At 39.1% G+C, this 26,056-nt stretch overlaps 1 protein-coding gene and 1 long non-coding RNA gene across 5 annotated transcripts in view; one reads left to right on the top strand and one right to left on the bottom strand.

Moving 5' to 3' along the window:
- Positions 1-1,153: 1,153 nt before the first annotated feature.
- On the bottom strand, positions 1,154-8,335 carry LOC132343203 (uncharacterized). The gene is made up of 2 exons (XR_009491912.1): positions 7,914-8,335; positions 1,154-5,216 (listed from the first exon to the last, which is right to left on the bottom strand). It is a non-coding gene; the product is annotated as an uncharacterized lncRNA (long non-coding RNA).
- A 135-nt stretch (positions 8,336-8,470) lies between these two features.
- Positions 8,471-26,056, top strand: part of TNPO1 (transportin 1) — a 93,869-nt gene continuing 76,283 nt past the window's right edge. For all 4 annotated transcript variants that reach the window (XM_024981409.2, XM_059878803.1, XM_059878802.1 and 1 more), the window contains 1 exon segment: positions 8,471-8,568. In XM_024981409.2, coding sequence (XP_024837177.1) covers positions 8,554-8,568 — 15 coding nt within the window. In that variant the 5' untranslated portion in view covers positions 8,471-8,553.

Genomic DNA, 26,056 nt, shown 5'->3' with positions numbered 1-26,056 from the left:
GAATTTCTGGAAGATATGGTAACTCTGTTTGTTTGAAGAAATGCCAAACTGTTTCCCAAAGCAGTATTAGCATTTTACATACCCCCCTTCCCCACATCCTTGCCAGTACTTATTATTATCTATTCTTCTTACTATGGCTATCTTAGTACATGTGGAGTGGTATCTCATTGTTTTGATTTGTATTTTCTTAATAGCTAAGACTAGAGATCTCTTCAAGAAAATTGGAAATATAAAGGGAACATTTCACTCAAAGATGGGCACAATAAATAAAGGACAGAAATGGTAGAGACCTAGTAGACACAGAAGAAATCAAGAAGAGATGGAAAGAATACACAGAAGAACTGTACAAGAAAGATCTTAATGAACTGGATAACTATGATGGTATGGTCAGTTACCCAGAACCAGACATTCTGGACTGTGAAGTCAAGTGGACCCTAGGAAGCACTGCTGTCAATAAAGCTAGTGGGTATGATGGAATTCCAATAGAGCTATTCAAAACCCTAAAGGATAATGCTGTCAAAGTGTTGCACTCAATATGTCTACAAATCTGGAAGACCCAGCAGTGGCCACAGGACTGGAAAAGGTCAATTCTCATCCCAATTCCCAAGAAGTTTGGTACTAAAGAATGTTCTAACCATTGGACAGTTACACACATCTCCCATGCTAGTAAGGTCATGCTTAAAATCTTGCACGCTAGGCTTCAGTATTATGCAAACCAAGAACTTTCAGATGTTGAAACTGGTTTTAGAAAAGGCAAAGGAACCAGAGATCAAATTGCCATCATTTGCTGGATCATAGAGAAGGAAAATGGCAACCCACTCCAGTGTTCTTGCCTGGAAAATCCCAGGGACAGGGGAGCCTGGTGGGCTGCTCTCTATGCGGTCGCACAGAGTCGGACATGACTGAAGCGACTTAGCAGCAGCAGCAGAGAAAGCAAGGGAATCCCAGAAAAATATCCACCTATTTCATCGACTATGCTAAAGCCTTTGACTGTGTGTATCATAACAAACTGTGGAAAATTCTTAAAGAGAAAGGAATACCAGACCATCTTACCTGTCTCCTGAGAAACCTGCATGTGGGTCAAGAAGCAACAGTTAGAACCCTGTATGGAACAACTAACTGATTCAGGATTGAGAAAGGATTACAACAAGGCTGTCTGCTGTCACTCTGTTTATTTAATCTATACACTGAGCACATCATGAGAAATGCCAGGTGGATGAATTACAAGGTGGAAATAAGATAGGCGGGAGAAACATCAATAACTTCAGATATGCAGATCAGTTCAGTTCAGTTCAGTCGCTCAGTCGTGTCCGACTCTTTGAGACCCCATGAACTGCAGCATGCCAGGCCTCCCTTGTCCATCACCAACTCCTGGAGTTCACCCAAACCCATGCCATTGAGTCAGTGATGCCATCCAACTGTCTCATCCTCTGTCGTCCCCTTCTCCTCCTGCCCTCAATCTTTCCCAGCATCAGGGTCTTTTCCAGTGAGTCAGTTCTTCACATCAGGTGGCCGAAGTATTGGAGTTTCAGCTTCAACATCAGTCCTTCCAATGAATATTCAGGACTGATTTCCTTTAGGATGGACTGGTTGGATCTCCTTGCAGTCCAAGGGACTCTCAAGAGTCTTCTCCAACACCACAGTTCAAAAGCATCAATTCTTTGGCGCTCAGCTTTTTTTAGAGTCCAACTCTCACATTCATACATGACTACTGGAAAAACCATAGCCTTGACTAGACGGACCTTTGTTGACAAAGTAATGTCTCTGCTTTTTAATATTTTATCTAGGTTGGTCATAACTTTCCTTGCAAGGAGTAAGCGTCTTTTAATTTCATGGCTACAATCACCATCTGCAGTGATTTTGATGCCCCCAAAAATAAAGTCAGCCTCTGTTTCCCCATCTATTTGCCATGAAGTGATGGAACCAGATGCCATGCTCTTAGTTCTCTGAATGTTGAGCTTAAGCCAACTTTTTCACTCTCCTCTTTGACTTTCATCAAGAGGCTCTTTAGTTCTGCTTCACTTTCTGCCATAAGGGATATGCAGATGATACCACTCTAATGGCAGAAAGTGAAAAGGAACTAAAGAGCCTCTTGATAAGGGTGAAGGAGGAGCCAGCTTAAAATTAAATATTAAAAAAAAACTAAGATCATGGCATCTGGTCCCATTACTTCATGGCAAACAGAAGGGGAAAAGGTGGAAGTAGTGTCAGATTTCCTCTTCTTGAGCTATAAAATCACTGAGGATGGTGAGTGTGGCCATGAAATCAGAAAGCAATTGCTTCTTGGCAGGAAAGTGATAACAAACCTAGACAGTGTGTTGAAAAGCAGAGACATTACTCTGCCAACAAACGTCTATATAGTCAAGGCTATGGTCTTCCCAGTGGTCACATCCGGTTGTGAGAGCTGGACTGTAAAGAAGGCAGAGCACTGAAGAATTGATGCCTTCAAACTGTGGTGCTGGAGAAGACTCCTTAGACGGCAAGGAGATCAAACCAGTCAATCTTAAGGGAAATCAACCCTGAATACTCATTGGAAGGACTGATGCTGAAGCTGGAGCTCCAGCATTTCAGTCATCTGATGCAAACAGATGACTCATTGGAAAAGTCCCGAAGCAGGGAAAAATTGAAGGCAGAAGAGGGCGTCAGAAGCCTCTGTTGCCCTCTTCTCCTTCTGTCTTCAATCTTTCCCAGAATCAGGGTCTTTTCCAATGAGTTGGCTGTCAGAAGATGAGATGGCTGGATGGTATCACCAAAGCAATGGACATGAACTTGGGCAGGCTTTGGCAGATGGTGAGGGACAGGGAGGTCTGGCATGCCATAGTCCATGGGGTCGCAAAGAGTCTAGTTTGCAAAGCAATGGACATGAACTTGGGCAGGCTTTGGGAGATGGTGAAGCAGGGAGGTCTGGCATGCCATAGTCCATGGGTCGCAAAGAGTCTAGTTTGCCCAGTTGCCCATGACTGGGCAACTGAACAATAACTAATGAGATTGAGCATCTTTTCAAATGCTTACTGGCAATCTATGTGTCTTACTTGGAGAGATGCCTGTACAGATCTTTTGCCTATTTTAAACTAGATTATTTGTCTTTATATTATTGAAATATGAGTTCTTTATTCTAAAAAAGTCTATCAGATATGTGACTTGCAAGTATCTTTTTCCCATTCTATGGGTAGCCTTTTCACTTTCTTTATGGTATCCTTTGAAGCACAAAAGTTTTAAATTTATTTAAGTCCAATGTATCTAGTATTTTCTTTTGTTGCTTGCACTTTTGATGTCATATCTAAGAAGTCTTTTCCTAACACAAGGTACAAATATCTACTTCCATGTTTTCTTCCAAGAATTTTATAGTTTTGGCTCTTAAATTTAGTTCTATGATCCATTCTGAGTTAAATTTTGTAAATGGTACAAGGTAGGGGTCCAATTTTACCCTTTTGTGTAAGGATACTCAGTTGTCCCAGCACTATTTGTTGAAAACACTCTTTCCCTCATTTAGCTGTCTGGGGACCTTCATTAAAAATACACTGTAGATGTATGTCTTTTGTCAAATTTCAGAAGTTTTCAGCCATTATTTCTTTGAGTATTTTTAGGCCCACCTTCTTTCTTTTCTCTTTCCAGGACCCTGATGACATGAATGTTAGATCTTTAGTCACTTAACTCCATGAAACTCTGCTCATTTTTTTTAAAATCTATTTTCTTTCTATTGTTAGATTGGATAATTTCTATTTATCTATCTACAGGTTCCCTGATTCTTTCCTTGTACTCCTCCATTGTGTTGTTAAACCCATCCACTTAGTTTTCTGTTGATGTTATTCAGTTGTCAAGTCACATCTGACTCTTTGTGACCCCACAGAATGCAGTATGCCAGGCCTCACCATCTCCCAGAGTTTCCCCAAGTTCATGTCCATTAAATTGGTGATGCCATCCAACCATCTCATTCTCTGATACCCTCTTCTCCTTCTGCCTTCATTCAATCTTTCCCAGCATTGGAGTCTTTTCCAATGAGTTGGCTGTTCATATCAGGTGGTCAAAGTATTGGAGTTTCAGCTTCAGCATCAGTTCTTCCAATGAGTATTCAGGGTTGATTTCCTTTAGCATTGACTGGTTTGATCTCCTTGAAGTACAAGGGACTCTCAACACCACAGTTCAAAAGCATTAATTCTTCAGCACTCTGCCTTCTTTATGGTCCAACTCTCACATCCATATATGACCACTGGAAAGACCATAGCCTTGACTATACAGACCTTTGTTGGCAAAGTGATGTCTTTGCTCTTTAATACACTGTCTAGATTTGTCATAGCTTTCCTTCCAAGAAGCAATTATCTTCTAATTTCATGACAGTAGTCACCATCCGCAGTGATTTTAGAGCACAAGAAGAAATCTGTCACTGTTTCTACCCTTTCCCCTTCTATTTGCCATGAAATGATGGGACCAGATGCCATGATCTTAGTTAATTATTAAATTTTTAGTTCTAAAGTTTCCATTGGTTCTTTTTAATATCTCCTATTACTTTGCTGAAGATTTTCTTTTTCTGTCTCAAGTGTTTTTGTAGCTGTTCAGAGAAGCATTTCTCAGATTTCTATGTCTGCTTTAAAATCTTTGTCAGATATTCTAAGAACACTCTCATCTTGGTTTTATCATTTATTGTCTTTTTTATATACAGTTTGAAATCTTCCTAGTTCGTTAAATGATCATTGATTTTCAGGTGAAATCTAGATATTGAGGGTATTGTACTATGAGATTTTAGATCTTATTTAAATCTTTTATTTTAGCTGGCTTTTTCTGACACAGCATTCCAAGTGGAAGTGGGGGTGGAGAGCAGGCACCACCTCATTACTGCCAGGTTGGGGAAGAAGTCCAAGTTCCCTATTTGGCCTCCACTGACACCCAAGATAGGAGGCTTCCCATTACTGGTTAGTGGGATGAGTGTCCTAACTCCCTACTTAACTTTCTCTGACACCAGAAGAGGTGAGGGGAAGTTGAGATGAAAGTCTAGGCTCTCCACCAGACCTTTGCTAGCATGAATTAGGGGACAGGAGTCATATTTTTTTCTTAGTTTTTGTCTGGAGTAGAGCATTTATTGTCTAAATGTTTTCTGTCTGCTATACTGCCCCTTTACTGGTCCTTCAGCTAAAGAGAGGAATATTTTCTTGGGTCTTTCTTGGTCTGCACCATAGACACTTCCAAGTAGCCAGCTTCTTCAGTTTCAAGTCTAGGATCTATGAGGCAAAAAGAAAACTCAGGTAACTAATTTTTATATTCCTTGGGTTTCCAGGACCTTAGCTAGTCTGTTTTCTCTCTTTCACGGATGTTTTATGTGTAACATATGTGTAATGCTTTATGTGTAAAATGTATGCTTGTTTTGTGTGTAATGTTCAAGGATTTCAGCTGTACTTTGTGAGAAGAGCAAAAAGTAGGTCTACTCCATCTTCCCAGAAGCAGAAGTCTAAGTAGACATTTTTATAAATAGAATCATATTTTAATCACTAGGAGATATTAATAGTTAAAGGAACTTTGAAGTTCATCTTTTCCCAGTTAATAATAATTCCCTTGTATATCTCTTCTGTACAAACTATAAATTGGGTTTGCTTTAAGTGAGAAATGCTTATAGATTATTTAAAAATATCTGAATATTGAATACAACTGTCCTTTTCCAACATTTGAATTAAATTCCTCTATATAATTACTTTTTAAATGTTTTTACTTATTGCCAATCTGAACATATTGCAATAGGCATTTCCTTAAACTACCTAGTGTTAAAGGATCTAGTGAGAATCCACAACTTTCCAGAAGTGTAAAATGGAAGCATTTCTCAGAAGTTTTCTATTTGAAAAGCTTCCCTGTATCTAATAGATAGTTTCAGTTATCTTACTGAGTTTCTATATACTCACTAATCATTGACTATTAAAAATATTTAACAATTTCTGGATTTCCAGACCTATTATCTTTTCAATAACCATTCCTCCTTCTCAAACCTCTGCTCTTTTATAGGTGTTAATACCTAATAATACTATCTTTTATTGCCCTCCAACTATCTGTCAGGCACTCTGCTAATAAGCTCCTAATATACTTTATCTTATTTAATCCTGTTTAAGACAAAGTGACGCTCAGAAGGACCACACTGAAAGTGTCTGTAAGTGCATACAGAGCCTCTGCTTATGAGATTCATGCTTGATTTGACAGTGCTACAACCTACAGAGTAAGCATCTTTTCTTTCCAAGGTGAAAGCTTATAGGTATGTTTTCTCCCTTAATACTATTTTGTAACTTCTATCATGCCTTGATTTTATCTTGGTCATGTTTTTACCTAAGAAATAAATTTTAATACAGAAATTTAAAATATGATATCTGTAATGGTTCTGAAGTTAAACTCAAAGTTTATTTACTATTTTTAATTTCAGTATATGTCATTAAAAATACCAACAATTCTTAAAAGTTTATAACATGAGCACTGTTGTACTGTATTTGGATGTGAAGAGAAAACACTCCTGGATTAGATGCTACTTCATTTGGCTAATTGTGCCAAGAGGAAAAAATAACAGGAAATTTAAAATAAAATAAGCTGTGTTAAGAAATCCTTGTTAATGATAAGATTTACTGTTTAAAACAGGTATTTTTAATTTAACCTAAAGGACAAATATTAAAAGCCTACATGTCTAAATATCTCTGTATCCAATACAGAACTATTTTATATTAAAATTTTAATTCATTTTCATTTACATTTTATAAAAGAACAGATATTTAATTTGCCTAGTCTCAATTTCAAAATATTGATAATCAGTATTTTTTCCTTTCAAAATATCTTGGTCAATAAATCTTCTCACATACATTAAATAATACTTTACTTCTTTCCAATTCAACTATTTCCAAACTATTAGTCAGGCAAATTCCTTAGTAATTGCTTAGTCAATATATCTTTACACCTGTCATTATTTGCCAATCCTACACATTTTAAAAGTATTCCTGTTATTTTTCTTTAGTACAGTAGCATACAAATACCACATACACCCTGATTTGTAGAGAACAAGGCTCCCTATTCCATGACAGGACTTCTCAAACGCAGAAATATAATGTTTGTTATTTGGATAAATATACATATTTTGGATAAATATCCCTGCAGATATACTGAACTACCAGTTAGGAAGGTTGACATTAAGATTTTTTTTCTTGATAACCTATTCCTCTCTCAGGGGTCTCTTTTTGCTTCACACTACTGCATGGAACTGCTACTGAATTACCGTTAGAAAATGTTAATCATAATTATAAATATTTTAGTTATTTAAAATATTTTTTCTATGTTCAATTTCCTAATGATAGAAAAGCTCCTTTTATACTCAAAGTCTAAGTTAAATAAACATTTTTTCATAAAATGACTGTTGTTGCAAATGAAAATTAACAAGTTTATTAACAAATAAGATGTCTCAGTATGAAAAACACACTTCTAGTATTGGTACTACAGTTTTATCTAGATATACCTGAAAGGCAACAACCACCACACATTTTCAAAACATAATGTATACAACATTTGCAAGTAGGCTAGTCAAAACTGCTGGTATTTTTACACACATTGACCACGTGAGGAAGAATATTATCAGCGGCATCCTCACCTTAGGAAATAATATTTAAAATATTCACATGTAGTAAATTTATATGTAACAATAATGTGGAGAAGGGAACTATTTATCTACTCACTACCATTATTATAAATGAGTATATAAAACGTCTGCCTTTATATACTCATTTGTATAAAGTATAAATATTTTTCTGTTCAGAAAATAGAAGACATTTTAATTTCTCGTGATGGCCTGTTACGGAGAGGAGAACCTGTTACTTCTAACAGCAAGAAACGACACTTTTATATGAATACACGCCTGAAGACGTAAAACCTAATTTTAGAAAGCATTTAATTTCACCTACACAGCAGTCGATGTGTCAGACACAGCATACCTCAAAAGCTATCCTGTAATATTCGCGGACAAGCGTCCACCCTATCTAGCCATTGAAGACATTTCTGCTTTTTACCAGCGGCGATGGAACTGTATTATTGTGGAATATGCGGCACATTCGGTATTAAATAGGCTCCCGGGGCAGGGCTGTCACTTTGGAGTTGGTCCCGGGGAAGGGCCGTCGTGCTCAGAGGCAGCCACACTTGCAGGGCCATTTTGTCCGAGGCCTCACAGGGCAGAGCAGCGTCAGCAGCGGCTCCTCCTTGAGCCACAGGCTCGGGCCCGCGAGCCGGCCGCAGGAGGCGCGAGCTGGAGCCCGGCAGCGGGCCGAGGCCCGAGGCCCGAGCCTGCAGCGGGGGCTTAGAAACCGCTGCCACGCGCTGCCGGGCGCAGGTCCTTAGGCCCCGCAGTCCCCCGGCCGCGGTTTTCCCAGCCCCGGCGCCGTTGCCAAGGCGACCGCCGCCGAACGTTCCCGCGGCGGGCCCCGCCCCCCGTCCAATCGGACCGGCGCTCGGCGGAGCCCAGATTCTCTTTGTTCCGCAGCCATTTCAGGCCCCGGACGAGAGGCAGCGCCGCTTCGGCAGAGGGCCCGAGCGCCGGAGGCCTCTGGGATGGTGTGGGACCGGGTAGGTGGCGTGAGGGTGCGCGGCCCCTGACTGGAGGGCGGGAACTGAGGCAAGCTGTTCGCAAGCTGCCTCACGGCCGCGGGGAGAGGCGCCGCCGCCTCGTCGGTGCCAGCCTGGCCGTTTGGAGCCCGGCGGCGGCGGCGGCGCGGTTCTAAGCCCAACAGCTGCTGGCCCAGGTGTCCTTGGGGATCCGGACAGGGGGCGGGCGGCGGCTCTTCAGGTGTCCGAGGGTAGGGCCCGTAGCCCCTGAGGGGTGGCGGGAAGAAGGTCTGCGCCTCAGGGCGCTGACTGAACCGCGGCGTTTGAGGACCCCGGGACAGCTGCTCCCCGCGGGTTCTGGGCACCGTCGGGCGCTGCCCCGGATGCCCGCTCTTTGTCCCCGCCCGGCCGCCTCTGCTCGGCTGTCCTGGGCCCGCACCCACCACCGCCTCCACACTCCGACGGCTGATCGCTGTCTCCAGGCGGCTTTTTTCCCCTTGGGGACTCGTGGTTTCACGACATGTTTACATAATTTTAATGTTTGTAACTGTACGGGTTTTGCGTGGGTGTGTGTTTTTTGCACTTCTGCCCTTCTGTACTTCTCCCACGCGAACACGCCCCAGGGAACTGCTGCTGAGAAGCGGACCCACGCCACAAGCAACCTGTTTGGGGAGTGGTTTTCTTCCTATTGAAAGCAATCGCTTGTTAACTTGTTTTCAGATTTTAAGAATCAACTAGATTTTACAAGGATTGCATAGTTTTAAGCGCGTTACCTTAACCATCACTAATCAGTTCCGTTCTTCCACAGATAAAAATATAGAAAATTAAGTTGGAGACTGTCCACAAATTGATTTTGACAGTTCTCAGTAGCAATCCTGCCTTGAAGCTTGTAGCTTGAATGATGAGTGTATAAATGGTGCTTTTTTTTTTTTTACCTAAAGGAAAGATTTTTTAAAAAATACAAGTTGTATCGTGTAGTAGGTATTTGAAAATGCAAGACTGTAAAATGGCTGTCCGGACATGCTCGTTTTTAGGATAACAAAAGTTACATTTGGTTTTAAGTTTCTCTATTTTGTCAAAGCTTTCATATTAGAATGGTAAATAAGTTATACTTAATCAAGGGAGGATTCCGTATTTTGAAATCAATTCTGTTTTCCATTTTTACCCTCTCCTGCACCTATTTTTCTTAGAGAATGACTCTGCCAAGTTGAAAACTTGGAACTGCAAAAGAGAAACACTAGCTTGAAGGTGCAGATTTCTTTTTTACTCTGCACTGTATACAATGCATAAATGCGTTAACAGTTCGGCAGTTCACCTAATTTAACGGGAGCCTAATGAACTATTAGTGATCCACTTTCTTTTACCTAAAAGAGGCCCCTACCAGATTAGCCTTGGTGTTGTTACATTTTCATCCTAGATATTCAGGGAATTACTGAATTCCTCCCACAGAAGTATCTTAAAATATTTTAAAGTTGTATAGCTTATTATCATTGTATATTGTGATCAGGATAAGATTTTGGTAAAAATATATATGATTCCGGTTGTAAATCTTTCCATTATCAAAACTTTTTGTATCCATTGTTTTTATGACTAGTTTTTTTTATATAATGTTAAAGCCATCTCATGAATTCTGTTTTTCTAAATCCTATAAATGAACTGCATTGAAATATAAATGTATTATGTTTAGAAGAATTGCTTGCAGTTAACCATGTTGGATTACTGCAGACACTGTTTTTAAGAAAAGGAATTTGGTTATAAAGGAAGCCAAACCAAGTGACATATATAATGAAATAAATTTATCAAATATAAACTGCAGAGAAGAACACAGCAATAAGTGGGAGTTATTTGTTTTGCCCAGGATATAAATTATGAATTTTTTCCTAAAACTGATATTTGAATACATATTGGTGTCAAAGATCTTGTTCCTAAAAAACAAAAAGGTGAAAAAGCTGAGAAAATCAAAGTGAGAGTTTTTTAGAAACAGTGTAGAATAATTCCAGCTTCAGAAAGGTAGGATCAGAGACAGCTAAGAGACAGCTAACTAAATTCCCCAGGTGTTGAAAATCTTTCTTAGTTGGTTCCATTCAGCCAGTGCTATGATAGCTCTCTGGTGAGTGCTGGCAGGTAAGAGAGGTCTCCTGGATTGTAGAGGGTGAGGAGTTTACAATGGAGGACAGAGGTCTGCAGAAGTGGTGACTGTAGATTTGTAGTTCTATAGATGGGTGTTGAGCTTCCTCGGTGGCTTAGTGGTAAAGAATCTGCCTGCAATGCAGGAACCTCAGGAGACTCAGGTTCAGTCCCTGGGTCAGGAAGATCCCCTGGAGGAGGGCATGGCAACCTATTCCACTATTATTGCCTGGAACGTACCATGGAGAGGCTAAATCCATAGCGTCCCAAAGAGTCAGGACATGACTGAAGCGACTTAGCACACAGATGGGACTTAGGGTGGGAAAGAGTTTTCAGAAGCCACGTTTGCTTATTTCAAGACTTCCTTACTAGAATTATTTGACGTACTATGTAATAATGTTAAGAGTTCCAGAATCTTAATGGTTAAATGAGATACTAGAATGGGAAATTAGGGTGCAGATTTGTCTTAGAATTTTTTGCAGTAGATAGAACCAATACAGGAATGGTGGCTACATCTCATTCCAAAATGGCACCTGATAGCTGAGCAAATATTTGAACTCAGAATTGAAGGAAAGCTGAAGGAAATCTAATATCCGAACGACTACAAGATTTGAATCATCATATGTCTTTTTAATGGTAAAAATTTTAAAACAAAGCAAGTCTTTTCAGTGTAATATAGTAAGTTCTTAGAACTGGGCCTGGCATGTAGTAAACACTTCATAAATAATAACTTATTATCATCATCTTTGACATGGTCATTGGTATTTTAGAAAACTGTAGAAAGCAACCATAAAATAATGATCACAAATATCAGGACCATGAGGTAATTAAGCCCTTTGATACATTTCCTTCCAATATTTTTTCTCAGTTTATTTGATTTTTATACAGTTGAGACTTTTATATTAATAATTTTGCTTTTTTCACCTAGCACCATAAGCATTCTGACATGCTGTGAAATTATTTTGTCAGCATCTTTTTAAATAACCACATGATGTTTTTATGAATTTCTCATAAACATTTTGCTGTTGAACAGTTAGCAAGTTTCTTTTTTTATTATATTTTTGCGGTTATAATAAACACTACAATGAACATCCTTATACATAAAAACAATTTCTTTGTTTTAGATTATTTCATTAAAATAGATTTCCCAAAGTGAAAATATTGGGTCAGTGTATATGAACATCCAAAAACTCAGTTCATATTGCCAAACTGCTTTTACTTAAGGGAATTTAATAATGGAATTAAATTGAGGAGCACAGCGTTTATTGCCCTTTTGCTTGAGTTGAAAGGGAAGAGAGAGTGAATTAACATTTTTTTTCTGTTGTATGATGATGTAATATGATAGTCATCATTTGTAGGCATTTGGCATACATTAGTACTTTTACATACAGTATGCTCATTATCTTAGCCCCCTGTTGCTTTACACATGATAGTTACTTCCATTTTACTTACGGGAGAACTGAAGTATCAGTAGGTAAGTAGTTTGCCCAGAGACTCAAGAGTGTTCTTGGCTGAATCTGAATCTAAATCTGCATGATTATGAAATGCATATTCTTTTATTTGTAAAGTTTTATGTGACACACATATTCAGAATCTTGTAATGAATATATGTATACATTGAATGAATGCAGAATCTTAAAATGTATTTTATAGTTCACTCTAACGGTGAATCTATTAACTATAGATCATAGACCACATTTTTTTAAATTTTATTTATTTATTTATTTTTGGCTGCTCTCAGTCTTCAGTGCTTCTCGGGCTTTTCTCTAGTTTCGGGGAGCAGAGGCTGCTCTGTACTTGGTGGTGTGCGGGCTTCTCATTGCAGTGTCTTCTTTTGTTGCAGAACACGGGCTCTAGGGCATGCAGACTTCAGTGGTTGTGGTTCCAGGGCTCTAGAGCACAGACTCAGTAGTTGCGGAGCTCAGGGCTTAGTTGCTCCGGCATGTGGGATCTTCCTGGACCAGGGATAGAACCCATGTTTCCTGCATTGGCAGGCGGATTCTTTACTGCTGAGCCACCAGGGAAGCCCCATAGACCACACTTTGAAGATAGTAAACTGAGCTGGAAGTAATGAATGAATGACTTGCAAAGTTTTAAAACAGATAAGGTTTAACTATTCAGGTGTATTTTTAAAAGAAAAAAAAAAAAAACAACTCTTTACCAGGATGAGGTGTAATTGATAAGGAGTATATAAAGCTGGTTTCTAAAATGATTGCAGCAAGCATTTGTGGGTGAAATGCTCTTAGTAAAGACCTCTTAGAGGAGGAGAAAACAAATCCATCAAATATGGAGGTTAAGAGAAATGACAAAGGCCCATTAAATAACTAAATTGAAAAACATGTTTAGTGAAGTCCCTGGCAAAGTGTCAACTGAAGTCTTAATAGAAAAGAAAAAAAAAATATGTTAAGGAGAGTAAGTATCAACAAGGTGTGTGAAAATAATTTTATACTGAAAACTAAAGCAAAAAAAAATTTTTAGTTGCATTTTGTAGTTGACTTTGAAGCACTCTGAAGCCATTAGTGAAATAATTATTGGTGAAGTCCCTGAAACCTCAAATACCAAAGTAACCACTACAGTGAAAAGATTGATCCCAGAAAGGTCAAGATTCCATTGCTTTTGTCTTTACTAGGGAAGGAATTAGGGGAGAGAAATACTTCACCAGATTGTAAGTGTACAAAATAGGTGCAAATAAATAATTAGGAATAGGTGGTATCCATCAAAATCGTAAGTAAGTGAATACAAAACATGGATCATTATACTGCCATTAGAAATAATGTTTTTAAAAAATACTTAATGAAGTAAAAATATAGTTTATTTTAACTGGCAATAGGAAAATGATGGAAAGATGCCAAATTATGGAGGACTTCATTGTGCCCTTTATGCATTTAATGAGCACTTTTAGTGCTGAGATTGTCCCTTTTTCTCAAGAGATTTAGATCCTACTGTCGAGAGAGAGATGTAAATCAAAAAAGTGCAATGAAGTGTAGGTAAAGCTTTTATGATATAAATCTGATGAGACCCTGTAAATAGTTTCCGCTTTGTAGACAAACCAAACTTAGCCACTGTAGTGCAAAAGCAACCATAGACAATATGGAAACCAAGGGGTGTGACTAGATTTGATTGGTAGGCTTTAAGGAGAAGAAGGGGACAACAGAGGATGAAATGGTTGGATGGCATCACCGACCTGATGGACATGAATTTGAGCAAGCTCCAGGAGTTGGTGATGGACAGGGAAGCCTGGCGTGCTGCAGTCCATGGGGTCACAAAGAGCCAGACACAACTGAGTGACTGAACTGAAGTAGAATTTCTAGTATACAGTAGAGGGATTTCAGGAGGAGATACTTACTGAACCTTGTATTGCCCTAGCATGAGCCATTGAAAGATTTGAAACAAGAAATTTGCAGTGTTGATTTGTGTGATTCATTAAGAATAGAAAAATAGGTTAATTTTAGGTGCTCTAAACTAATAGGAGGATTCATTTTTTAAATGGGCAAATTCGTAGACAAGGAAATACAGCTAGCCAATAATCATGAAATTAATGCTCTACCCCACAAATAGGGAAATGCAAAGTAAAACAGTGAAAAAATTTTTTACCCATCAGATTGGCAAAAGTGATAAGAATGTAGAATGTATTTTGCTAGAATGTATTGATAAGGTTGAAGGGAAATGCAAACATTGAATAAATCAGTACAGCCATTTTAATTTTCAAGTAAAAACTTTTTGGACTTGAGCAGTTTCTATTTCTTAGAGAAACACATGGGTATATCAGGAATGATGTATATTCAAGGAAGTCTTTGTCAGTAGCCACAGAACCTCCAGACTTTCAGGTCACCTTTTATCTCCTCTACACTCAATCATTAAAAGGTCTATATTTGGCTCCTTTTTTTTTTTTTAACCCCCATCCCAGCTCTTCATATTCTTCTACTGTGCGTTCATCTGCAAAATCCAAAGCTTGAAAAAGCTACTGTTCTCCCTCCCTTCTGCCTAAAAATCCTTAGTTTTGGATTATGTCCTCGGATTATGTGACTACTTCCCTTTATGATTGCTATCAACTGCTAACATTAAGGTCATTCCTCCTCATTTCTCTCTTATTTTTGCTCCAGGCTCCTGCCCCTCTCTTCAATACCACTCAGTCTTTACATTGAAATTAGATCAAGCATCCCTGATTTTTCCTCCAGTGTTCCTTTCACCTCTGTTTTATCTCAGTCACTCATTCCCAAAGTTTTCCCTCTTGCATTGTCAGTAACTGCAGTCCCTCTGTGGTTGCTATTTCACGTTTTCTGCTCTTTGACCACACTTCCTATCTAGTAGTTCACTCCTAGTTAGTATCTCAGAGCCGACTTTCTCTTTACCCCGATGGAATCGCCCGTTTATTGATCCTATTACTGTGTCCCTGCCACTCACCCTCTTGCTGTTTTTACTTCCTTTCTTACTCAGTTTAAATTCCATGGTTAATCACTCCCTTGGATGACTCCCTTGCTCTTCGCTTGTTTAGTAGAACCACACACTGGTTAAAACCAACTCTCTGCTTTCTTTGCACCTGCCCCTAGGTATCTTAGAATGGCTAGAAGAAAATACAGCCACACATGACCACATACCTCGTGTGGATTGTTATGCTGCCTATTGATTATACTGTATTTTCCTGGTCTGTTCGCTTTCCTACTTTTCTCAATGACTATTTTGTATCTTGTTTTCTTCAAACCTCCAACATGTCTTTTCCCATCCTCATTTTCAGTTCATTACCTTGCTTCCTATTTTGTTAAGAAAACTGAAGCAGTCAGCAAACTTCCACACACTTCCACTGCCCCGTGAACTATGGTCATCTGTGTCAGTACATGCTGTCTTCTTGCTTGTTAGATGAGCTGTTCTGTGTCCTTGTGTCTGCTTCTGTGTTAGATCCCATCCTTTCTCCTCTATCATCTGCTCAAGGAATTGCTTCAGCTTCTGTCCTTCCACATTAATTTTTTCCTTTACTGGATTATTTCAATCAGCAAAGAGACAAGCTATTATTTCTACTATGTTAAAAAAAAAGATTGATCCACTCTTTACCACCTGTTTCCCCATATTTTTGGTTTCCTTTTGCAGCATTATTCCCTGAGAGAGTTGTCTATATTTGCTGTTGCCCTTTTCTCCTCCCATACTCTGTCAAACCCATTCCAATCAGGCCTTTGCACCATTCTGAGCTGAGACAGTTCCTTAGTTTCTCCAGTAACTTCCTTGTCGCCAGATGCCATATGTTATTGAGTCTGTTCATCTTACTTGACCTGTCAGCAACCTTTGACAGAGCTATTTCTCTTAATCTTGAAACTCTTTCTTCTGAGCTTTGCAGGATAACTCACACCCCTGGTTATCTCCTACGTCAGTGCTGGCTCCTTGTAATTCTCCTTTGCCTTTCTTTACACAGACTTAGTATTGGAGAGCCCCAGAGCTCAGGCCTTGTTTTTTGTGTTTCACACAACTCACTCCATTAGTAATCTCATTCAGTCTCATGGCTTTAAATACTGTCTAAATGCCATATATGCTCAGTCACTCAGTCGTGTCTGGCTCTTTTTAACCCCATGGGCTGTAGCCCACCAGGCTCCTCTGTCCAAGGAATTTTCCAGGCAGGAATACTGGACTGGGTTGCGGTTTGCTTCTCCAGGGGATCTTCTCCACCCAGGGATCGAACCTAGATCTTCTGCATTGTGGGCAGATTCTTTACCAACTGAGCCACCAGGGAAGTTGCCATCTCAATGTTCAGTTCAGTTGCTCAGTTGTGTCTGACTCTTTGTGACCCCATGAATCGCAGCACGCCAGGCCTCCCTGTCCATCACCAACTCCCGGAGTTCACTCAGACTCATGTCCATCGAGTCAGTGATGCCATCCAGCCATCTCATCCTCTGTCGTCCCCTTCTCCTCCTGCCCCCAATCCCTCCCAGAATCAGAGTCTTTTCCAATGAGTCAACTCTTCGCATGAGGTGGCCAAAGTACTGGAGTTTCAGCTTCAGCATCATTCCTTCCAAAGAATCCCAGGGCTGATCTCCTTCAGAATGGACTGGTTGGATCTCCTTGCATTCCAAGGGACTCTCAAGAGTCTCCACCAACACCACAGTTCAAAAGCATCAATTCTTCGGCCCTCATCCTTCTTCACAGTCCAACTCTCACATCCATACATGACCACAGGAAAAACCATAGCCTTGACTAGACGGACCTTTGTTGGCAAAGTAATGTCTCTGCTTTTGAATATGCTATCTAGGTTGGTCATAACTTTCCTTCCAAGGAGTAAGCGTCTTTTAATTTCATGGCTGCAGTCACCATCTGCAGTGATTTTGGAGCCCAAAAAAATAAAGTCTGACACTGTTTCCACTGTTTCCCCATCTATTTCCCATGAAGTGATGGGACCGGATGCCATGATCTTCATTTTCTGAATATTGAGCTTTAAGCCAACTTTTTCACTCTCCTCTTTCACTTTCCTCAAGAGGCTTTTTAGTTCCTCTTCACTTTCTGCCATAAGGGTGGTGTCATCTGCATATCTGAGGTGATATTTCTCCCAGCAATCTTGATTCCAGCTTGTGCTTCTTCCAGCCCAGTGTTTCTCATGATGTACTCTGCATAGAAGTTAAATAAGCAGGGTGACAATATACAGCCTTGACGTACTCCTTTTCCTATTTGGAACCAGTCTGTTGTTCCATGTCCAGTTCCAACTGTTGCTTCCTGACCTGCCTATACGTTTCTCAAAAGGCAGGTCAGGTGGTCTGGTATTCTTCAGAATTTTCCACAGTTTATTGTGATCAACACAGTCAAAGGCTTTGGCATAGTCAATAAAGCAGATATAGATGTTTTTCTGGAACTCTCTTGCTTTTTCGATGATCCAGCAGATGTTGGCAATTTGATCTTTGGTTCCTCTGCCTTTTCTAAAACAGCTTGAACATCAGGAAGTTCATGGTTCACATATTGCTGAAGCCTGGCTTGGAGAATTTTGAGCATTACTTTACTAGCGTGTGAGATGAGTGCAATTGTGCGGTAGTTTGAGCATTCTTTGGCATTGCCTTTCTTTGGGATTGGAATGAAAACTGACCTTTTCCAGTCTTGTGGCCACTGCTGAGTTTTCCAAATTTGCTGGCATATTGAGTGCAGCACTTTCACAGCATCATCTTTCAGGATTTGAAAGAGCTCAACTGGAATTCCATCACCTCCACTAGCTTTGTTCGTAGTGATGCTTTCTAAGGCCCACTTGACTTCACATTCCAGGATGTCTGGCTCTAGGTCAGTGATCACACCATTGTGATTATCTGGGTTGTGAAGATCTTTTTTGTATAGTTCTTCTGTGTATTCTTGCCACCTCTTCTTAATATCTTCTGCTTCTGTTAGGTCCATACCATTTCTGTCCTTTATCGAGCCTATCTTTGCATGAAATGTTCCCTTGGTATCTCTAATTTTCTTGAAGAGATCTCTAGTCTTTACCATTCTGTTGTTTTCCTCTATTTCTTTGCATTGATCGCTGAAGAAGGCTTTCTTATCTCTTCTTGCTATTCTTTGGAACTCTGCATTCAGATGCTTATATCTTTCCTTTTCTCCTTTGCTTTTCGCTTCTCTTCTTTTCACAGCTATTTGTAAGGCCTCCTCACCCAGCCATTTTGCTTTTTTGCATTTGTTTTCCATGGGGATGGTCTTGATCCCTGTCTCCTGTACAATGTCACGAACCTCATTCCATAGTTCATCAGGTACTCTATCTATCAGATCTAGGCCCTTAAATTTATTTCTCACTTCCACTGTATAAGTTAGCAGTGCCCAAATTTAGATCTTTATCCTCTCTCTCTCTAATTCCGTACATATTCAACTCCTTTTTGACATTTCTACCTAAATGTCTAATAATAGGCCTCAGGCTCAGCTTGTCTGTAACTTACCTCCTAAACTTCCTCCCAGTACTGGCTCTACCCACAGACTTCACCATTTTTGTTTGCCAATGGCAACTCCATCCTCCTAGTACCTCACACTAAAATACTGGAGTTGTTCTTGACTTTGCTGTTTCTTTGACACATCCATTCCATCAAGACAGCTTTTTTTTTCCCCTATATCATCAAAATATATCCAGAATTTTACCATGCTTCACCCTCTTCACTACCCTTATCCTGGTCCAAACCACAGCCATCATATCTTTTTGGATTACTTACTAGGATTCTATCTGGTCTCCCTGTTGTATCCTGCCCTCCTGCCTACAGTCTTCCTTCAGTATAGTAGCCAGAGCAAACCTTTTACGATTAATACAGTCTCTGTCACTTCTCCATTCAAAGCCCTGTAGTTCCCCCTTTGACTCAGAAAATCTAGTCCTTACGATCACTTATAAGGCTCTACATAATCTACCCAACCCACTTCCCTTTCTCCTTACCTCCCTGACCTCATTTCCCACTACCACTTTCCCTTTTACCCACTGGCCTTTGCTCAGCTCTCACATTCTCTAAACACTGTTTAATACTGCATCCTATCCCCTTATCCCCCTTATCCTGGATTCTTTTTTACTTTGTGCATACTACATACCACCTTCTAACACACAGTTAGGGGTCAACAGGCTAGATCTCCATTGCCCTGTGGCCTGTTTTTGTACAGCTTATGAGCTAAGAATGGTTTTTACATTTTTTTAAGGATTATAAAATAGAAAGACTATATAACAGACATATTCTTAGTATTTGGCCTGAACATGGTCTGCAAAGTGCAGAAAATTTACTTTCTAGGCCTTTACAGAAAGGTTAGCACTAAATATTCTGTTTATTGTCTTTTCTCTTCTTACATGAATGTAAGCTCCAAGAGGGCAAAGACCTTTGTTTTCTTTATTGCTCTATTTGCAATAAGAACAGTGCCTAGAATATAGACAGTCAGTAAATATTTGTTAAAAGAATGAATTGCTTGTAATGGTATAAAATTAAAATGAAATGGCAACCCCCTCCAGTATTCTTGCCTGGAAAATTCCCATGGACAGAGGAGCCTGGCAGGCTACAGTCCATGGGGTTGCAAGAGTCGGACATGACTTAGCGATTAAACCATTACCAAACCAGAGCTAAATATAATAAGTAGGAAAGCTAGGGCATATTTTAGATGAGTTTTTATAGAACCAAAGTAAAATTCATTTTATTTTGACGTAAAGATATGTATTTAAATGCCCCCAAAACGGCTCTGTAAGGATACAGCATCAAATGAATATTAGAGTACCTTTGGGGAAGAGACCAGGATTAGGAGAGGTACTTGAAGGGAACTTGAATTTCATCTGTATTGTTTACGTTAATACAGTGAGAAGCAGCAGATACCAATTTTTCATTTAAAGATTCTTCTAATGAAGAGAAAGGGGGAAAAAATAGGTATTGATTAAAGCAGTGAGAAGAAATAGTAAGCGGGTAGAGAGAGAGGGAAGAAAACATTGCTGGCCAAATATGACATTTAAAAAAGGCAGTCTGAGAAGTGAGCAGTATCAATATTTGAAGATGGAACAAGCAAAAGTAAGACTCTTAAGTAGGGAAAAGCATAACATCAGGGAACTATAAGAAAACTGGTGTGGAGCATAGTTGGAAAAGGGGACAGAGTCTGCTAGGAGATTAGTTCAGAGAGAGACAGAATCCCACATTAGGAACAATTTTGTAGGCTATGGTAAGAATAAAGTGAAAGTCGCTCAGTCGTGTACAACTCTTTGCGACCCCATGGACTGTACAGTCCATGGTACTCTCCAGGCCAGAATACTGAAGTGGGTAGCCTTTCCCTTCTCCAGGGGATCTTCCCAACCCAGGGGTCAAACCCAGGTCTCCCACATTGCAGGCAAATTCTTTGCCAGGGAAGCCCATGCTAAGAATATGAGGCTTTATTTTTAATTGTGAAGAGAAACCATTGGACAGTTTTGATGGAGAGAAGATATAATTGCAACTTTAACTTGATCATTTTTGCTGCTTCATCTCAAAAAATGGGACTGGAAGTGAGCAAGAGGGAAGGCCAGGTAACCAATTAGACTAGACTACTTTTGTAGAAAATGGTATCTGGACTGTGGTAGACAGTATAGGTGAAAAGTGGTCAGAGTATATTTTAAAGGTATATTTTAAGAGTATATTTCGACAGAACTGACTGATGGTTTAAGTGTAGAATATAAGGGAAATCAAGGATGACACCTTGGTATTTTGGCATGAACAACTGGATGAACACTAGTAACATTTACTAATAATAGGCAACTGGAGGAGGAACAAATTTGAGTGAGATGAAGAAAATCAAGTTCTGTTTTAGCCAGCAAAGTTTGAGATATCCATTTAATAAACAAGTAAATAATCTTACAAGACGTTAGAATCTTGAGTCTGCAATTCAAAGGGCTGTTCATTGGCACAAACTGGATAGATTATGTAGATAGAAGAAAGATGCCAGGGATATTTAGGGGTGGGGGGGTCAGCAAGGTAAAATGAAAACCAAAGGAGATATATTGCCACAGGCTAAGAGGTGAAAGAATTGTTGCCTGTTTTCAGCACTGTGGAGAAATTAAGATGAGGCCAAGAAGAAACCATTTGGTTTGGCAACAAGGAAATCTCAGTCTCATGGAATATAGTGTTGGGGGGGAAGGGGGGGGTGGGAACAGGGTGATTATACTCAACTTTCAAGATGTTTCTGTGAATGGAAGGGAATAATCGAGCATTAATTGGAAAGAGTGGGTAAATGGAGTCAAAGCTTGTTTTTAAAGATATTTTTAGATAATTTTAAACTTAGAGAAAAGTTATGAGAGTAATTGGGAGAACTCTCATATACCCACCCTTTACCTGCATCCACCCATTTGTAACATTTTGCCACATTTTTCCAGCCACTGCCACATGAAATTATTTTTTTGAGTAGATTGCATACATCTTGCTCCTCTACCCCTTAATACCTTAATGTGTACTTCTTAAGAGCCACAGGATATTCTCTTCTGAAACCACAGATAGTCATCAACTTCAGGAAATTTAGTGTTTTACAGCCTGTATTACGACTTTGTCACTTGTTTTGGTAACATCCTTTATAACATTTTTTTCCTGCAGTACAGGATCCAGTCTAGGGTTTTATATTACTTTTCGTTGTCATCTTTTTAGACAATGAGTTTTTTTGATGGAACTTAGCCATTTTTCATCATAATAGCCCCATAGGTAGAAGTACTATTAATTATCTCATTTTGTAGATCATAGGTTAATTATTCTTTCCATGACTAATAAGTGGCAGAGCAAGAATGCAAAGTCAATCTAAGGAACAACAGTTTGTATTCTTAAGCTATATACAACAGTGCCTCCCGTGTAGTGCATGGAAAAGTCTGAAATTCCTCATTTGACGTGGGCAAATAAGTCAAATAGAGAAATCAGAGACAAAGATTCTTATATCAAAAAAGTCCTTTTAAATTTCTAGATCTAGGTTATAACTCTTGGCAGTGGTGGATCAGAGTGTAATGTCACCTTGATGAGCATCAGGACAGAAGGAAACAAGGAAAGAAAAATGAAGATATTTAAACTTTATATGTAAATTTTACCAGCGTGTGCATGCATGCTCTGTCATGTACAACTTTTTGCAGCCCCGTGGACTGTAGCCGCCAGGCTCCTCTGTTAATGCAATTTTCCAGGCAAGAATACTCGAGCGGGTTGCCATTTCTTCCTCCAGGGGATCTTCCTGACCCAGGGATCAAACCCATGTCTCCTGTGTTGGCAGGCAGATTATCTACCACTGAGTCACCTGGGAAGCCCAAATTTTACCAGACACATTTTTGAGTTACTATTGCTGGTTGTTTAGAAAGGTAAAATAAAGTACTTGAGTTAATTCTTTCGTGGTAAAGTTTTAATTGGCAGTATAAATGGGTATGAACTGGAGAGTCCTGACATAAGTTTTGGCTCATAAAATACTGCTTATCAAACCTTTTTTAGAAAATATTAGGAGAATTAATTTAGGAAAAGAGCTTTAAACCGTGAATCGTTAAAACCACAGGTGATCCAATGAGCAGGAATTAGAACACTACATTGGATTTTTAGCTCAATAATGTTTTATACATTTTTTTGTTACACAGTTTTGAGGATATAATAGGCAAAGACTTCCATTGGGTAGAAATCCAAGTTAAAATGAAAATTTCTGTACATAATGTTTTCAACTAAAGAATGAATTCGATAAGAACTGACCTAAGCCTGGTGCAGACCGTTCACAGGAGCCCAGGTATTTGCTGAAAGAATCACATGACATGAAATTCTTACTCAAGTAATTTAGCAGTCCCAGAACTACAACTGAGTTGAATATAAGTTTCTGTGAAGACTTGGAGGATTTCAGTAGCAAGTCTAAAGTAAGGCTGGCTTTGGTATTAGAATATGACCAGATTCATTATTTACTAAATGTTTTAATTTCTAAAAGCTGAAAAGGAGCATGGTCTTTAATTGCTTTGTAAGTAAGGAAGTGAACCAAACAAGTGTAAATGACCTGTACAGGATTGCCCGGCCAGCTCTTTGTTAGAGAAGAACTGAGACAAAAGCCCCAGATCTGTGACACGCCTTTTTCACTGATGTTATTTTGGCTTGTCATGGCACGGAGGATTTGAAGACCCAAGCAGGTTGTCTTAATGCCTGGTGAAATTACACTGGCTAGGAGCTAAAGGGTCCATTTTGCTTCCCCAAATTTCATCCCTCCCTTGGTCTGACACCACCCCCACCGTACGTCAAGGATGAAACAGTGGAGAAACTGCAGGAGGCTTTTCTGGAGTCTTGTTTTAGCGTAGATGGGCTTCCCTGGTGGCTCAGACGGTAAAGCATCTGCCTATAATGCGGGAGGCCCGGGTTCAATCCCTGGGTCGGGAAGGTCCCCTGGAGAAGGAAATGGCAACCCACTCCAGTATCCTTCCCAGGAAAATCCCATGGACAGAGGAGCCTGGCAGGCTACAGTCCATGGGGTCCCAAAGAGTCAGACAAGACTGAGCGACTTCACTTCACTAGTAAGCTCAGAGTCAAGACAGTGATACAATAGTTTCAGATTTAATGTAGGAATTTGTTGGGGAAGCTTAAGAGCCAGTAAAAAAAATTAAAAATTGAGTCATTAAAAAGGAAAAATCTCTAATAAAAAGCCTAGCTTTGTTTTACCCTTACATTCCAGTGGGCTAGAGGCTTTTGTATTGGTGGTGTTACTTGCCGATCACACGTACACAGCAGGCATTTTTATTTGTTAAACAGAATCTACACCTTCACACTCCAGTGAGATTCTAGTAGAGTTTAAATTGCTCAGCAACTCAGACAAAACTATGATTTCAGATCAAATTATTATTTGGGAATTATTATTTATTTGAGAAATAAAAACTCCTGTCCATATCAAATGCTATGGGATCAACTGTGTAGCCACATACTGAGTTGTTGAATTGAATAACATAAAGAAATCTTAGGAATTTCCTAGTTCCTCTCTTTTTCCAGGCTTTTATTGTATTTGTAGTTTCCAGATAAAAAATCCAGCATATATAAGTGCTGAATACATGTTTGCTTATTGATTTGATTTCTGGAGTTTTCTTCTTTCTAGAACATGCATGTTACTCCTGTAAGAATGTATATGAAGAGTTGAATGAAGTCTATTTATTTCATTAACTGTAAATAATATGGATTAGTGACTTATGACAATTTTTTTCTTAAAATTGAAATATGACTTAAGACAAAGATTTTGCTTTCTATGTCCCCAGCCCTACTCCAGGAAAATGATTCAGGAACAATTTGTTTTGTAATAAATGAATTTCTTTTTCTAAGAATCAGTTTAGTGTAATAGAAATAGTGTGTACTCTTAAGGCAGTTCATTAGATTCCTGTGTCTATCAATTTTAAGTGTCTAATCATAGATGTTATCTATCTCATAGACTAGACACAGAACTATACCATTAGTGTCAAGTTATCATTTGTAAGCATTTTTTCCACCCCATCTTACTACATTAGCTTCCTTAAGGAGAAAAATATATTAAGAATCTGTTGATGAGTATAACGTAATCTTTTTTATCTTAAGTGAACAATTTTCATTTACTGTTTTTCAAAAGGTCTTAATTTTATTTAAAATACTTTAAATTTTTTTTCTTCTTTTAAACTGGAGTATAATTGATTTACAATGTTGGCTTAGTAATACTTAGAATACTCCAGTATTCATGCCTGGAAAATTCCATGGACATAGAAGCCTGGCAGACTCAGTGAATGAGGTTGCAAAGAGTCAAGCACGACTGAGTACACAGACACTTCCTGTTTGTATTTCTGAGAAATCCGATTGACTTGCTTTATCTTTTTGTGCTGGGATTCATCATATTGACAGCTGAGTGCCCAATCCTGGTTTAATCAGTTGCATTTAGGAAATGGAATCACGAAGTGTCAGCCTTGCCATTAAAACCATTGGTTAGACATGGGCTGTAGGCTTTCTCTATTTCCTTTAGGAAAGACCTTTGAGTTTACTATAATTATCAGAAAATCAGTGCACTATGCAAAAGCAGAGAGAGAAAAGAGCCTCATAATGTAGAACCAGATGTTGTTACTATGTTTTTTTAAATTTTTTAATTGAAGAATAATTGCTTCATAGAATTTTGTGGTTTTCTGCCACACATCAACAAGAATCAGCCATAGGTATACCCATGTCCCCTCCCTCCGAAACCTCCCTCCCATCCCACCCTTCAGCCTGTCACAGAGCCCCTGCTCGCATTCCCTGAGTCACACAGCAAATTCCCAATGGCTGTCTATTTTATATATGGTATTGTGAATTTCCATGTTACTCTCTCCATACGTCTCACCTTTACCCTCCTCCCCTCCTCCCATGTCCATAGGTCTGTTCTCTGTGTCTGTTTCCCCATTTCTGCCCTGAATGTTACTGTTTTAAAAAATAGAAATCAAATTATTTTCCTTAATTAATTTGTAATGTTGATTTCTGGGTCTTGATTTCTCCATTAAAAAAAAAAAATTAGATACTGTTTATTGCTGTTTTCATTTTGATGATAAGATGTTGGAAGATCTATTTTCTAATGACAAAGTTTAAAGTGATAAATTTCAATTTCATGGGATGAGGGGGATGAATGGTGACATGATATTTATTTGGCTGATGTTTATAAGACACTAATAAGCTTTTTAACCCAGGGTTCAGTTTTAAGGGTATATTCTTAAAACTAAACACTTTCTTAGTACGTATAAGAGATGAACGTTATCTTTTACATGTCTAATATAATCTCAGATTTCCTTGCCATCACGTATTTTATTCTAGGTTTTATATTCATTAATTTTTTAATGTCTCAATCTTGATTGAGGCTTGTTGTTTCTTTGTCATGGTAATAAAACAGACAAACACAGAGTATGTGCTGTTGTTTGTCATACTAAACAATTACTTGTACATACCATGGATCATACAGCATTATTGCCTGCTGTTTTTCCATTGTGGATTAT

Source organism: Bos taurus, chromosome 20, assembly GCF_002263795.3.
Source record: "Bos taurus isolate L1 Dominette 01449 registration number 42190680 breed Hereford chromosome 20, ARS-UCD2.0, whole genome shotgun sequence".
Taxonomy (NCBI): Eukaryota; Metazoa; Chordata; class Mammalia; order Artiodactyla; family Bovidae; genus Bos; species Bos taurus.
Note: the sequence above shows the minus strand (reverse complement) of the source record. Positions and strands in the feature narration are given on the sequence as shown.